The sequence below is a fragment of the Aspergillus glaucus genome (genome assembly GCF_001890805.1).
Source record: "Aspergillus glaucus CBS 516.65 unplaced genomic scaffold ASPGLscaffold_10, whole genome shotgun sequence".
Lineage (NCBI taxonomy): Eukaryota > Fungi > Ascomycota > Eurotiomycetes > Eurotiales > Aspergillaceae > Aspergillus > Aspergillus glaucus.
This window is the reverse complement of record NW_019170462.1, coordinates 869,801-885,417: the sequence shown is the minus strand read 5'-3', so window position 1 is coordinate 885,417 and position 15,617 is coordinate 869,801. Positions and strand designations below refer to the sequence as shown.

General features: G+C 47.4%; 6 protein-coding genes across 6 annotated transcripts; 2 read left to right on the top strand and 4 right to left on the bottom strand.

Annotated features, from left to right (window-relative positions):
- Window positions 1-362: 362 nt before the first annotated feature.
- ASPGLDRAFT_125948 (uncharacterized protein) lies at window positions 363-1,497 on the top strand (the record flags this gene model as incomplete). The annotated part of the gene is made up of 2 exons (XM_022540607.1): window positions 363-581; window positions 634-1,497. 2 exons carry the CDS (start codon window positions 363-365, stop codon window positions 1,495-1,497), a joined length of 1,083 nt encoding a protein of 360 aa, XP_022401106.1.
- Window positions 1,498-1,732: 235 nt separating this feature from the next.
- On the bottom strand, window positions 1,733-2,321 carry ASPGLDRAFT_330430 (uncharacterized protein). Its single transcript, XM_022544253.1, has one exon. It carries the CDS (start codon window positions 2,265-2,267, stop codon window positions 1,968-1,970), a length of 300 nt encoding a protein of 99 aa, XP_022401105.1. The 5' UTR covers window positions 2,268-2,321; the 3' UTR covers window positions 1,733-1,967.
- A 297-nt stretch (window positions 2,322-2,618) lies between these two features.
- On the top strand, window positions 2,619-4,249 carry ASPGLDRAFT_330422 (uncharacterized protein). Its single transcript, XM_022544252.1, has one exon. It carries the CDS (start codon window positions 2,904-2,906, stop codon window positions 4,185-4,187), a length of 1,284 nt encoding a protein of 427 aa, XP_022401104.1. The 5' UTR covers window positions 2,619-2,903; the 3' UTR covers window positions 4,188-4,249.
- A 377-nt stretch (window positions 4,250-4,626) lies between these two features.
- On the bottom strand, window positions 4,627-5,293 carry ASPGLDRAFT_171679 (aegerolysin family protein). The gene is made up of 2 exons (XM_022542744.1): window positions 5,111-5,293; window positions 4,627-5,057 (listed from the first exon to the last, which is right to left on the bottom strand). The coding sequence occupies exons 1-2, from the start codon at window positions 5,200-5,202 to the stop codon at window positions 4,745-4,747; spliced, it is 405 nt and encodes a 134-aa protein (XP_022401103.1). The 5' UTR covers window positions 5,203-5,293; the 3' UTR covers window positions 4,627-4,744.
- Window positions 5,294-7,402: 2,109 nt separating this feature from the next.
- Window positions 7,403-7,947, bottom strand: ASPGLDRAFT_25847 (uncharacterized protein; the record flags this gene model as incomplete). Its single annotated transcript, XM_022543513.1, has 3 exons — window positions 7,403-7,418; window positions 7,451-7,818; window positions 7,876-7,947. 3 exons carry the CDS (start codon window positions 7,945-7,947, stop codon window positions 7,403-7,405), a joined length of 456 nt encoding a protein of 151 aa, XP_022401102.1.
- Window positions 7,948-8,833: 886 nt separating this feature from the next.
- Window positions 8,834-14,313, bottom strand: ASPGLDRAFT_126486 (uncharacterized protein; the record flags this gene model as incomplete). The annotated part of the gene is given in 13 exon segments (XM_022540645.1): window positions 8,834-9,550; window positions 9,654-9,736; window positions 9,797-10,980; window positions 11,041-11,160; window positions 11,218-11,390; window positions 11,449-11,594; window positions 11,758-12,429; window positions 12,478-12,579; window positions 12,629-12,755; window positions 12,812-12,901; window positions 13,109-13,309; window positions 13,325-14,003; window positions 14,153-14,313. The coding sequence occupies 13 exon segments, from the start codon at window positions 14,311-14,313 to the stop codon at window positions 8,834-8,836; spliced, it is 4,455 nt and encodes a 1,484-aa protein (XP_022401101.1).
- Between the last annotated feature and the right edge of the window lie 1,304 nt (window positions 14,314-15,617).

The window sequence follows — 15,617 nt, the reverse complement described above, 5'->3', positions numbered from 1 at the left end:
CACGTGACCCGATGGGTACTAACAAGGGCGGTCAAGCACGTGACCCGATGGGTATTTTAGTGGGCAAACGTAGTTGATTTTATTGAGTGCCTATCGGCTCAGGCTAGCTATGTCTACCGGGCAGAAAGCGAGGGCGGTCAAGCACGTGACCCGATGGGTACTAACAGGGTACTAACATGGCGGCGAACTTTTATTCCGGCCGACTTAGAGCAATACAGAGTACTTGCGACTGTTCAGATTGCAAGGCAGTCGCATTTGACCTCGATGGCTGCTTCCCTATGTGAATTTGATCGCGCTACTAGCTGTCGATTACGGAGGTGAGATAGCTCCCAAACTCCATCCAACACCACCAGCTAATAATGATGGCAGATAAATCGAACGGCCGGGCTCTGATGCCTCCTCCGCCTGTTCCCTCCCGCTCCCCTCGTCGCTCTGAAGATTCGCAACCTCGAACAGACATTTCGAACGCGTTCAGTGACCCCGTCAAACTCGAGGTTACCCGCTTGTCTGGTGCGGATTGTTGGAGTTGCTTGAACAATGACCCTGAATTCGCCCATGTTGTTGCACAGAAAGATGGTCAAGTGTGTATACTATATCCTCATACATTTCCTACATTAGCTAACCAGCCTCCAGGCCCATCATTGGATACAAGCCGGTCTGTTCCCGTTTTCGTTCAGAGCAGCGATCAACTGTATTCCGCTTTGTTCTTCCTGCCATAGTGCTTTCGACCGTTCCCTTGACCCCTGCTGGGTGTTCCTTCCGACGGATTTAAACTTCTTCATAAGATATGAAATTGAAGATCAGTTGCGCCGTGCCCAGGATGATCCACCATCTGGCCGAATCGTCCCAACCATCATGAAGTACCGTGATTACTCCGCCTCGAAAGGCCTAGTGCCACACGACGCGACTGGTGGACTATATCGTGGTTACTACCTGAAGAATTTCCTCCATAAAGGGCACACCCCCGTCGAGTTTCTCCAATTTCTTACTACCCCCAAGTCGTGGCACGGACACCCATTGGCTGCGATTCGACGAGGGATCGCCATATTAGGAAGCGCCCGCTGTTATGCACTCGACCGCACCACGATCGACGAATTAACTACGCTGCGCCGTTTGTATTTCGATGACGAGAATCTCGTCGATAAGAAGCTTGTCCAATTGTACCACCTTCCGCCCACAGACCGCAAGAGAAAGAGGGACGATGACGAGTTTGACCCCAATAATCAGAAGAAGCTCGCCACCGACATAGACAATCACGGAACCGCCCAGGACGTCCAGAATGACCAGAATGACCAGAATGCCCAAGATGTTGAGAATGCCCAGGACGCACATCATGTTTGCTTTCCAGCTGAGGTTTCGGGCCTGGATGCAGGCGCTCATTCCGACATCTATGTCAGTACCGAATGGGTTTTCGGACCCAGTGCTACAGGAAATGATGCGATCGACCGATTTGCGCCGTTGTTACAATCTACGGACGTCATTAAGCTGCTTAGTTGATGGTCTATCCCCTTCTTCTTTTTCCTATTGTTTTGTTTTCTCATTTTGCCTCATTCCACGTTGTTACGGGATATTTTCGTTCAATGACTCTGTTGTCATGGCCACTACGTTCTATAATATGTATGGTAAAAGGTTCAGGTGTCACGGCTGATTTTCAACGGTAACAGTTTACTGCGCATTAATCGCCAAGCTTTGCGAATAACTTAAAAGGCCGCCCTCGCTCAGCCGTTTATTAGTAGCCAGTCAGACCGATTAGCCCCTTAGACAATCAACCATCTTTACCCTCCAAAAGGTTATAGCCCCGGCGAGCCCCTAAGCAGCCCGATAACTCAGGCAGCCGTCGGTCGATGGATAACTAACGTAATTCACAAGCGAGTGGGCCACACAAAACGAGTGGGCCACCAACCCCCCATATATAGTATTTAAATGCATTTATTCCAACCAAAACGTTAATTAATTAACAAAACAAGCTATCTAGGTCTACCTGGACATGCATTTCTCTTATGTCCTTCATTTCCACAGGTACCGCACTTTGGTAAAGCCCTCATATGTGGCTGTAAAGGTGGTGAAGGCCGTCTTGGCTGGGGGGGTGCTGGAGCTATCGGGGCCTCGATCGGGGCCTCAATTAGCTCAACAGCTTCCTGAACTGGAAGGCCACCTTCATGGGGTATCTGCCTTTTAGACTGTGTACGCTTTTGCTTCTGCTTCACGTTCAAAGCACGTAAATCGCTTACTTCTTTCTCAAGAATAGCAGCTGATTGCATACCCATTGGCACGCTTTAAGAATCTGATTTATCGCAGTATTAAGCGGAATTGGCGGGATTCTTCATCTCGTACGGAGTAATACTTTAATGGATGAGGATTGTTTTTGTAATTGCATGTAGTTCAAAGGCGTTTTTGGCTCCCAATCACTACCCCGGCTTCTGTATACAATGACACGGTTAGCGGGGCGCCGGAAACGGCTCCCATTGAACGAATGAGCAACTAGTTCGGTTAGGTGGCACATTGCTTTTTGCTTACTTTGATATTGATGCTGTCCGTATACATAAAAAGGCTGATATATTTAGTTTGATAGCGTTTGAAGATGAATACATGTAGATAACCTCGCCCGCGGGTGATGTTGTAATTATTGCTTTATCATATTCGCGTGATTAAGTTAAGTTAATCTACCAAACTATAACTAGATAACTCTTTTAATAGAGTGAATTTTATATAACTAAGCCGTGTCACACTAACTAACTAGTTAGATTGAGGCCGGACCAGGTGCTAATATCGAATCCGCCCCGCTCAGCCTTGGATCGGCAGTCCGAAGAAAGTACTTAACCCGGGCTCTTCACTCTCTCAACGTTGTCACTCCATCAACGATCACTCCATCAACGACCTCGAAAGACAAACAAGAAGGAAATATGGGCTTAAATAGTACCAGCAAACGTTTTGTCTGCAAGTTCAAATCCCTGAGTCTTTATCGCCGAAAAGAATCGCCCAGTCCCCATACTCTGTTATGTGACCTGCCACTAGAACTAGTCAAACTAGTGGCCTCCTCGTTGCAGCCAGCTGATTTGGGGGCTTTGCGAATGACATGCAAAGTCCTCTATGGAAAAGCATCCTCTGTGTTTTGGAGTGCCTCTTTGCAAAGTATCAAGACTGATCTATCCCGTGCCAATCTGGGAGAGCTAGAGACGATCTCAAGGGACGCTCAACTATGGCATTATGTGAAACATATGGTTTTTACAGGTTTCGATGAGTGCCTCGAAAATCTTGGAGAAGGATACAAATGGGGTTCACATCGCCATCAGTCTGGCCATCTCGTCAATCTCCAGGAACATCCTGCTGTGAAACGACTGGGTGAAATCCTCTGCCAACTGGTCAACTGCAAGTCATTCGAGATACATGCTGTTATCACCAAGGTTAGAGATCAGTCAGATAATGACAATTTCAGACCAACAGACTCAATCACAGCACTCCTGGACATTGTTGCAAGGACCCATCATCCTGTCACTGCACTTATAGTCAATTTCATGGATGAATCTAACTATGCTCCAGACCCTCAGCGACTGCGAGTTTCAGACAAGGACCAATTCATTGCAATCGGGCAGCACCTTGAAGAGTTGAAGCTGATATATGAACTTGATGATGGCATTGTTCGTGATTGGACATTCAATATGCTCCTTCACACCCCCAATCTTCGCATGCTGCATCTCAAGGGCCTAGGTCTGAGTGGCGGCACAGAACTTATCCATCGTCTTGCATCAGCAGGTCCCCCATGGTCACAATTACAGGAACTTCATTTAAAATGTATCCCAGCGTCAATTGAGGACCTAATGGTTCTACTCCAGAGATGCCGACATAGCCTCCGGGTTTTCAAAATAGATATTATGCGAATGTATGCAAATGTTGAGGACATAAAACAAATGTTGAGGACTCTCAGCATCAGCTTTCCGGCATTAGAGTCAGTCTCATTTAATAGTTTTACGCTTGGTGTGGTCCGGAGGGATTATTTCATCCACTTCCCTGTGGTTACTGAGAATCCTTTTGTCGATGAATCGCAGGGCACAAAGTTTGAGTTCGCAACCAATAATACACGTGGGTGGCCGAGGGTTTTTCGTGTGGCTTACTCAGGCCCAAAGATGGATGTTGCTTTGGATATTCTCGCGAGGACAGTGGATGGTGCTCCTGCTAGCATATCATAGTATAGAAGAAAGAGATAATGAAAGGACAGCGAGAACAAATATCACCACCAACGAATCGCGGCTGTTGTATGCTTTTTTTTTTTTTTTTTTTTTTTTTCTTCTCTTTGAAGCAGTTTGGACAACATCTTTTGCATGACCAGCCCCGTAACAAAACTCCCCCTTCGCTTTTATTTGACATTACGTGTGGCTTACCTTGCATGGATATGCTGCGATATCACAGTGGCTAGTAGGCGTCGGCGTTTTTTCGGCTACCTTTCCTGGGTCGCAGTTCGACTATGCGCTAGATATACAGGCTATCTACAATGAGCTTTATTGTGGTATCGCTGAAGATGAAGAGTGGCTCTATAACACCACCAAAGACCTGATCCTTACCAAGCCCCTTCCCACCGCGCTCTGGGCGGGGGGGATTTACGAAGAGGCCAAAAAAAGCAGGGTTCGTGCAGGACATCTTGGCGGGGATCTTCAGTTTTGATTACATGCTTCAACTGTGGCCTAAAGAACAAGTGGACGTGGAGTGAGCACAGTGGCTATTGGCAAAAGACCAACTCCAGTTGTGGTCAATATTGCTCCTTAATAGTAACAGGGATCGTTCCCATAGTTCCAGATTCATTCCACCTGCCAATTTCAACCATGTACCTCGTATCGTGGTGGAGTTTGTTGAATTCATTCTGTTCTCCGGGCTGCATAGAGGCTCTCCAGGCTAGACTGCAAATCCTCGCATCCCTTACATCGTCAACAAGATCGATGCTTCCTTGAGACCCGTACATAGAGCAGACAGTTCGTATACCACCGTTATGGCGAATGGCCATGTCGTCGACATCATCAGATGTTAGAATATCGCTTCGATCATCCTCTCTGTAAAACTGGCCACTGTGCATACCTCAGAAAACACTGCCTTCAAAACTAAAGAAAAATGGAAATACCTGTCAAGGTCCGCGTTTTCGATACGGATATCATACTTCAAGTCATCTTGAATTTGAATTTGGAGGTATTGCTGGGACAATTCTGAGGCCATGATAACTAAGTCGATAAGCTGATTAAATCCGAGAAACTGTTTGACGAAGTAAATGTAGAATAATGCGTTAACATTCGAAAAGGGTCCGGGAATAAGTACTATATACCAATAGGAGATATGATATGTCTATGACGGCTGCTCTGGTTTTCAACCATGGGAAGGCGCGGGGCTCCACGTGCATTAAGATGGATAAATTTGAGCCCGAGACAAGCGAATAGGCTCATTTATACCTGGTCACGAAAACCCTTGTCTTCGTATAATAAGCTCGGGCTCAGCCATGGCTTGACTAAACAATAGCTGGCCTCTCCTGTCTTCCTTTACTTTGATTTGGGCTTTTTCAAGCTCGACATGAACATAACCTCAGACCCAAAGATCGAAGTTGGCAGTGGAGCTTGCAGATCCAGGAAAAGCCTACAGAAAGCTCCACTGGCAGAGAAGAATAACAACGAATAAGAAGATGAATGAGCGAAACTCTCTACGGGCCATAAAATGCAGGGATTATTCTTGAATAAACGTGAACGGGTGAAACGGATGTGTCTTGGGCCTGTTGCTTCCTTCCTTAGTCGGTCCTTCGTGTCGTTCAACGCAACTTGCTATATCACGATTTCTCAAAGCTAAATCGCCAAAGCACATCCTTCACATTTCAAGCATCGCTGGCCAATATATCACCTTGGCCGTCCCTGTGCACGGGACAACAAAACACGCACTGGACGGATTTGTACGATCTCTTGCTGACTTGGACCAGGAATTAGGGGTTCATGTGACGGCCATAGCACCTGGCATAATCAAAACCCCCCTTTGGAATGAGGACCCAGAAAAGATGAAGATCATTGGTAGTGAGGACCATGACTGGGGACTCCAGAGCAATTCGCGACTGTGATGCTTGCCATCATCCAACAGGATAAAGTAAGTGAAAAGTTTAGCGACCTCGAAACAGGACCAATGATACCTATCAAAGGAGGTACAGTCCTTTGATCCAAAACAATCAAGAGCTAGAGCCCTGGGGATGAGGAGGAAGGCATGACAACCACGGATGGTCTGAATGATCAGATGATAGCTTGATTGACTGAGAGAAGCGAGGGGAGAAAAGCTGCCAAAAAGAGAAGGAGTAATGGCCTGCGGGCTACAGTAACCCAAAGTGGCAGCTGAGGCCTACCCGGGAAGAGTCCCGGGACAGATGTTTGGATGTAGTTCAATCAATGTCGAATATGGATAGTGAAAGGCCAATGAACAATACAGACATACTGTGCCAAAATGGAAGAAACAGTTTCACCATAATAGGCTTTGTTGAATTCGATGTCTTGAAGTAGTAGCATTGGCCTGATTTCGAGGTTCTATGCATGTCTCGCTTGCGTTGGTCCGGAATGTTCAATTATTGGCAGTTGAACCTCCGCATGATGTTAGCATGGTTCGTTTTATTGAGACTGCCTTACTCAAGCTGCTCACCCGTCGGCTGACCACCTGCTCAGTAATAATCTGCTCAGTGATCCAAAAGAAGCGAGGGGTGAGCGCTAAAGCGGAAAAGGAAAGCTTCCAAAGCGTTGAGGAAATCACTTTCATATGTGGCTATACGGCTCTGAATCTCTCGAACCACCACAACTTCCGGAGACCACCGCTTTAGTGAGGGCACTCGGGGCCGGGTCTGTGAGCTTTTGTCACAGGGCAGAAATCACTGTTATCGGTATGCTTATCTTTACTTGGAGTCAGTTGTCTTGTAAGCTGACTGTCTAGTGAAGATGGCATCTGTTACAGAAATGGGGAACAGTAGACTTGAATGTGTGGGCTATAATATCTTGCTTTGTACCTTATGGAGGAGTACCCCGTTGGAGAAATTATTAGGAATACGAGGATGGTTCTAACACAGCATTGAATGACATTGTAAGCTAAAATGAGTGTAACAGGGGAGTTAAATGCGTCTCCTATAAGTACCGCTAATTACTCTCTAACAGAGGAGATAATAATAGCCAAAAATGCAGCTAGAAGTTGCCCAAACGCCATTGCGTTGCCCCAATTCTTTGACTGTCCGCCCCAAACCAATATACAAACCCAGATTATAGCCATACCCAGAGCTGACCAGGCAAGGGCCCTTGGACCGTATATATTTATACGGTCCATTTGCCATCCCATTATCATCTCAATTCCTCTTATTGTTTCATTCCGTCTGTATGGCTTGCCGCATTGTGGTACGATGACCTCCCTATCAGACAACCGTTAGACTGATATAACCAAGACAGCAGTGTTGACGTACTTCGTGTTGTAGATACAACTATCTTGCGCCATTCCATCCAATGCTTTTACCCCGTTAGCCATTGGCGGGTTTCGAGCACATTCCTTTAGAAGATGTAGTTGATTGAGTTTGGATTTTCGCACATCCGCTTCGCCTGCCTGGTCCAAGATGCATGTCTGAGGACCGAAGAGGTCCTCGGGGATAGATGCCGGGCAATCCGGGTGATGATAGAGATCAGAACAGTATTCTCCAGTAATTAAAGCATTGGCTAAGCATTCCTTATTCAATTCAATTTTGCGGTCTGCTACTTTCTCGACCTGCTCAATGTCAACCGGGGTGACGCGTATCTCATACAAGCCATCTCGGCCCTTTGCCCTGACGAATTGAAACTGCAATAAAACACACGTCAATGATGGACCCCCTTGGATGATAATACCATATCATACCTTGACCTCTTGCACAGATACTGGGCCGTAGAAAGGAAGCCATCTTTTCCAGTTACCCATCCCGTAATACATGTCCAGCATTCTATTCCAGATTACCTCGTCACCTTCAGAAGCATCTTCGATCGGCTTAACTATGCCGAGGGGCGGGAGCCATTGTTCATTTTCTAGTCGATGACATGGTACTTGAATAGCATAGGGGCCATTTTGGCCTTGGAGGCAAAGGAAACAGCATTGCCTTGCTTTATCGATACTATCCGGCTATTGCTATCATGTCAGTAGCTGAGCATTTGATGTGGGGGTCGTCTTGGGGCTGATTCGAAATTCTATGCATGTCTCGCTTTTGTTGGTCTGGGGTGTTTTTGCTGGCAATTGGAATGCCGTATGATGTACAGGCAGCTCTGCTCCTTTGGATGTCAATTTTGCGGCCACTACTTGTTTGTATAGAGTACGCCTTTGAACCCAGGTATATTAAGTTGGAATATTTATGTCCAATTGTATTATTTTGGCTTTCCATAATACTCCTGAAATAGTCCACCACCTCCCGAAGACAACCGTACAAATTCCGCATGGAGACTACATGCTAAACACAGCCACAAAACTTGTGATTACCAGCGATTGGAACTAAGCCGCCCAACAGCCTGAGAGAACAGAATTGCCAATGCCCCACGTTTTAAGGCATACACAGACAGCAAAAGGAATATGGCTACAATTGACCATCGGACTGGTGATGCGGTGATGCCAGTGCTTCCGGCTCACCTTCAATAATAAAGAAGAAGGCAGACCGTTGCGACAAGCATCAATATCTATTCTTGGAACGCAAATTCTGGGGACGCGCTCGGAGTTGATGACACGTGCATTTCAAAAAAGAGTAAGATGTATAGTCTACCATACGAGATGAGAGAAGATGAAAGAATATCATTCTGAAGAGAACTGCTGGTCTGCTGATTAAGATCCTGAATCAATGGAAGCCGACCGCCTTGTCTGCAATGTCCTTGTACAAATCTGCTGGTTTTGAACCCGGCGACCATGTCACCTCATACCTTTTCTTCACTCCCATCCACGCTACATCAACCGAAAAGACAAGTGGCTCATTCTTGGCGAATACCTCGGTGCTGGCCTTGACAACAATGAGTGTGACCCGGGGCGTTGCCTGTTTGAGCGCTTCGACAACTTGCTTCGCTGCCTTGGTATGTGCATCGATGCCATTTCTGATATCTTTGAGGGTTTGCTGGATGACTTGAACCTGCGCGACGACTCTGTCATGGTCATTCTTCTTGTTCCGATACGCCTCTTCGAAAGGCTTGAGCTCGATTTCTTGCTCCAGCTTCAAAATGCGCGATTGAACTGCCTTCTCCTGGCTTGTAATTCTGCCCTTGTTCCTGTTAAGTGCATCGATTGCGCTTTTGAGGTTAGCTTCTAACCTCCTGCTCTTGTCCCGGAGCTCATTGAGTAGTTGGATTTGGCGATCCAGTTCAGTTCGTTCGTCTCTCGACATTTCTTGAATATAGCCATAGACACCGTTCCTCGTCAGCGAGTCGAGAGCTCTACCGAACCTGTCGATTTCTCTGACGGCATCGTTGATGCCACTTTCAATTTGTCTAAAGACCGGAGAGCTCGCGATTTCCCTTCCAAGTTTGAGAATCTCGTTGTTAGCATCTCGGCGAACTTTAATTTGCTCCAAGCCGGCATTGGCTTCTTGGAATTTAAACCACTAATTCCCGCACAACATGGTCAGCCTAATTGCAAGCATGGCGATGAGACTGTTGGAGAAAACTCACCGTTGGAAGCTTGTTAAAAAAGCCAGCATTCAGATGAATTGTCCAGGCCTGTTCCTTCCAGACCCATGCCTGATGCACCTGGTCTGCAAATCAATTGTTCGTTAGCACCGTGTAGAACTCGGGAATCGTGAGAAGACACCTACCTTCCCACCAACTCCAACTCCTTTCTGCATTTTCGCTATTTCTCAGAGAATCTCCCCATGAGGCTTCCTTTTGGTCTTGAAGGCTCTTCTTCTTACGCTCCCAATCTGCCTGCTTTTGCTGTTGCTCGGCCACCTTGCTCTCATATTCAGTTCTCATTTCTCGCACTTTGTTATCGAGTTGACGCTGCACGCTATCTCTCTTCATTTCCTTCGCTTTGATGTCATCGTTGTTCCGGTTCATTCTGGCCTGGGCATCTTTGACGTCTTCGTCATATCGGTCAAGCTCGTTTCTCAAGCTGGTCAGTTCGTTGTTTTTTTTATTTACCTCCGTTTGTCGCTTCAGGACCTCTCCATCCGACTTTAGTTTCATCTGGTCCAAATCCTTCTTCATAATGGCCAGTTCGCCTTCGTGCGTGTTAATCTGTCCCTGAAGGTCCTTGATGGCGTCGTCGATGGTTTGCGTTGCAAGTTTTCCGATCGCATCGATTCCGTTGTTAATACCATCAAAGATCGCACCGAAGAGGTCAGGACGGAGCTCTGCTTCAAATCTGACCAGCAGGCCATCCAGTGTCTTGTTTTCAGGGATCTCGGCATGTGCCTTCATCTTGAAGGAAAGTTGCTCCAAGAACTGAATAGAAACATCGGCATCCAGGCGTCTTTCCTGCACATCGGCGTCAATGTACATCTTCAGGTGCAAAGCATGAAAACGGATCATCCCATCGATCAGAATCTTCTGCGTCTCCTTTGTCATTGTGATCTCCATTGACGCCCGTTTTCCATCGTCTTTGGCAGATCTAAGCTCAAGGCCTCCGATGTTGAAGTTATCAACGCCTGCTTTGATCATGAAACCGTCGTCGTTGAGGCGCCCTTCAAAGTCGCCTTTCTTTTTGAAAAACTCCATACTTCCTTTAATATGGATACCGCGTTCATAGTAGACATCAAAAACCTTTGCACCCGTTGAGAGATACAGCTTCAAGTCACGGAAGACGAGAATGTCATCAGCACCTTCGATGTTTTTCAGGGCCTTAATATCAGCCATTTCCCCAGCGAGCTTCACAAGCTCCATAATGTTGATTTCGCTGATGTTGAACGAAATGACCTGGTCCTTGCCGATACCTAGACTTAAGGCCATGTCTGCCTCGAACTCTTTGCCAACCTTGATCTTTCCTGCTGCCTCCATGCGACTGTTATGTGTCAATAGAAAAGCCCGATCATTTTCGATGAGGATGAGTGATGTGACTTACTCTGGTCCGTGAACAACGACAGTCGCGTACTTGAATCCGGTACCAATTCCCATATTCGATACGACCACGTTCTTGTTCAAGTTGAAAGGATTGATCCATTTATCCTTCGAGTCCATAAAGCTGTGGTCATTTGGTCAGCGTTCCATAAAATGCATCGGAAGAGCAAATGGAACATACAGCTGTCCCTCGGCACGATCGATGGCTCCCTTGACGTTACCTCTGACCCTGATTGGAGGCTGGTCGTCGAACAACATCTTCAAGGTAGCGTTGAGCTGCAGGTAAGGAATACCGTTATCTGTGGCGATGGCAGCACCGAATTCGCCAAGTTTTGCGTAGTCGCGGAGAGCAATCTAGAAGGAGTATCAACATAGGAAGCTCTGTGTTCGATTGACTCGGTGGCTGTCTTACCTCCATAGACTTCGGCATGTTGATTCTTATCTCGAGTTTTCCTTCGAAAGAGAAGCCCACGATCAACACGAGGCCATCGATCTTTTGGTTGTTGTTGATCTTCTCAAGTGCGTCGAATTTCCGAATGGTTGCACATAGTTGAACGCCTTCGTTTGTTAACAAGCCGGGATCATTTAGAGATTAAAGAAACTGGCATACCTTTGGCAATAGGGTATTTATACGAATCCACCTCTGCGAGGACATCCCAGCTTTCAGGTTTCTCATCCTCGCTTTCTTCCTCGCTCTTTTCCTCACTCGCCTCATCTTCACTGTCTTCCTTTACCTCCCTCTCCTCTGATGAGCCAATCAGTGCCATATTGTCCAGCTCCAAGTCCAAGAACCCGCCCTGCAGCTCGGGCCAAAGCTTGGACAATTTGACGCTCTTGACACTGCCGATGGCAAGCCACTCGCGATTCTTCTTGTCCTTCTTTTGCTCGATGTGGAGACCAACCGTGACAACGAACTCTTCGATCTGAACGATTCCGAGAACGGAGAACTGGCTTTCTCGCTTGGGCTTTGTGGGTTTATCATCCTCTTTCTTTTTCTCTGCATCTGGCTTCGTTACTGCTTTCTCCTCATCAGCGGGTTTGGCTTTGCTGTCTTGCTCAGCAGGCGCAGGCTTGTTGGTGATGGATTTGGCTGTCTTGTCACCCTTCTTGCCCTTGATCTTCTTCTTGTCCTGTTTGAAGGCGACGTAAATATTCAGACCTGCCTTTTGGATCTTGACGCTTGTATCGGGAATATTGAACTCCTGAATATCTCCGTTAATTGTCAGACCATCCTGATTGATCTTAAGCAGGGCACTGGTGCTGGCATGCTCGTTGAACGTAACATGACCGTCCAATTGCAAAGATCTCTCTGTCGTCTTCTCCTCCTTGCGCTTCTTGCTGGACAGGTTGAGATGGAGTTCCTTGAAAGTGAGTTCGTTCCCCTTGGCTTCCTCTTTTGCATCGGTCTCTTCTTCTTCCTCCTTGGCCTTGGTGTCTGTACCCTTGTCTTCTGGTACTTCATAGCCGGCAATTTGTGCGTGAATCTTCTTGATCTCACTCAACTTGAGGTCACCAATCTTGGCATCCAAGGAGTTTTCGTCTGCTCACGGGTTAGTCGATGCTTTGAATGTGCTCAGAGAAGTCCCACTCACTCTTCGAAATCTCCCCTTTAACTGTAAAGGTTCCACTTCCCAGCTTCAAGTCTGCGAGTAGGTCCAAACGCAAGGTCTCCTTGAATTTACCTTGCTCGAACGATGTCTTGAGCGCGGCTTTGTCCAACTGAAGGTATCAAGAGAATTAGCAGCGGATTTTTCGATGAAGAAATCTCGACTTACCGAGACATTCTCGATGCCGTAGATATCGTCCCACTTCTCGCACCAGATGACGAAGTTCCACATTCTCTTGTGCTCGCCATTCGACCATTGCTTTTTGGGCTTCTGGAGCTTTTTCGAAGTTTTTCCAGCGGGCGTTTTGGTATCAACCTTGGCGACGTCTTTGGTAGGAAGCTGGGTCATGTCTTTGTCGACTTTGGCATTCTTCTCTGTATCTGTTTTGTCGTCTTTCTGATCGTTCTCGTCCTTCTCGTCCTTATCATCCTTTTTGTCATCTGCGTCATCTGGACTTTCGTCGACCTCAAAGTCCCGAGCAATGCGGTAGTTCAACTCGACAGGAGCATTGGCGTGAGGAACTTTGGTAAACATCAGCGTCCCAATGAAGCCAAAACCAAAGTTCCACGACTGCTTTTCTTTGGGTTTTTTCTCTTCATCGTCATCGTTCTCGTCGTCTGCCTCTTCAGTCTCAGCCGCGTCTTCAGCATCGTCCGTGGGCTCAGGCTAGCTGGTGTTAACTGGTTTCCCCTTTACAGTGGAGAGATTGGGAATGGGATGAGAACAGCGTACCTCGGTGTCTTTCGTTGCAGATTTTGGTTTGTCAACAGCACCAGACTCGGGCTTTTCCGGTTTCACTTTGGTAGTATCTTTGGGAGGGTCTTCGGCAGAGGTGTTATCCTTACTTTCCAACTTACCTTGGTTGTCTTCATCCTTTCCATCATCCTTACCTCCCTCCTTATCACCCTTCTTGCTCCTACCAGCTTTTGTGCCGGTAATCTCAACACCCATGGTCTTGAACTGGAGAAAATCCCAAGTCTTCAGCGCCATATCGTGAAAGTCACCCCGAAGAACAAGCTTCTCAACACGAGGCCTCTTAGTCCAATCTCTCTTATCCGCCAGATGTGCACTGAGATGAATAGAGTCGGGGGTCTCCTGGCCAGCGAACATTGACTTTAGCGCATCGCTCGCCCACTGCATGCTATCCTCGAGCTTAACGTCGGCTTCAAGGCGCAAACCGGGAGGGAATAAGTCGCTTTCCTTCTCTTCACAATAGGTGAACGCGAGGTTCGTGATTGGCATCTTCTGGAGGTCGATGTCGTTGATGAAGGGGAAGAGTGTTCCTAGGGGCTTTCTTTTTAGGGCGTAGCTCTCGGGGTTGAGGATGACTTTTTCGCGGGCTGGCTCGGAGTCGTCCTCGCTGTCTCCGTTGTCGTCGGCATCGCCATCCTGGTCTTCAGCTCCGGGCTCATCGACATTCTTGCTCTCGTCTTCCTTGTCGATTTTCTTTTCCGGGCCTTAACAATTATCATTAGTCAGTGCCGTCTTGAACTCTTGCTGTTTCTCCACTTACCTTTGAACTTGTACAGCTTGGCTTTCAAACCCTTGATACCGAAAAGGTTCTTGATATCCCCTGACAACACATAGCCCTCAAGCTCAGTCTTGACAATCTTTTTGTCACCGCTAACACCGCCAGCATCTTGATCAATCTTCGGGGTACTCTTGATCATATCAGCCAGGGCAACAGTGTCAGCTAGCGGCTGTTTCTCTATAGAAGCAGCAACAGCCGTCGTCGTCGGCCTCTCATCCGGCAAAAGCAAAATCGGAAGCTGATTCGATCGTCCCTCCGCCTCATCCTTTGGCACTGAAGCTAGCATCTGGGCTTGAACACCGGCACTCCCCTTGATCGGGATAACAGGTAGGCCAGCGAACGACGCCGCATATTCATCAGGCATGACCAAGCAGACATTTTCCACGACCGCGCCTCCAATAACTGCCTGGTCTAGGTCCGTGGCCTCATTGGGAGTGGATGGTTGATCGTCATCACTCTCCGAGGAGGAGTCGGGAATGGCCTCGGGGGCTTCGTCTGTTGGCACATCGGCGACGAAATTGGGGCGGTAGTCGAGTTTCGACTCGTCGACTATCAGGTCGATGGATGGTAGGGGCTGGGGGGAGACGGAGGAATCGTTAATTCCCTTCTCGATTTGGTCTGCCGTGAGGGCTTTGAGGGTCTCCATAGTAGACATGGTGAGTAAAGTGATGGCATGAGGACGAATTGAAGGCCCTCAATTACATGGCGGGTTTAGCTAATATATAGTGTTCGAACTCATGGCGCGATCGTGGTGGGCTGAAGAAACTGGAGGATCCGCATCGCTTCACGAGCGCCCTGCTTTCTTCTTTTTCTCTCTTTTCATCTGGATTAAAGCGCCCGCACTTCGCCCAATGCATGGAGGATCCACTAACAGCTGGCAGGTGAGATCCACCAGCTGAGCTGCGGAAAATGCTGTGTGCAATAATCTGTATAGGCACATACGCAGCAACATAAGTGTTAAAGAGTTTGCAGTTTGCACACCCATCCAATTAGCATTCTATAGAGAGTAAGAAACTATATATTACTAATACTACTACTACTACTACTACTACTACTACTACTACTACTACTACTACTACAACAACACACCTCCTAGTAACGCACCCAACCCGAAGGTAATGTCTATTTCTCCACTGTCGAACTTCAGCTGAACCATGCATAGGGTCCACCCTTTCATTCTAGTTCTAACCAATAGGCTTTCTCTCAGTCTCAGCTGAAACTACTCTGTACGCATCTTATCATAGTATGCCCCAGACGATCTCTGCGGTGATCCTCGGTGGTACTACTCCGTTGTCCTAGTTGCTGTTGACCTTGATGCCCAAACACAGAACACAGCGCACTGTATATCGGAGCGTGAGGTTCCGGATGTCGTGATATCGCAGGTTCTAGGTACATTTTGGACCAAGATCTAGCATGTCATTCTTGAAGCAGGCGTGCTAGGAT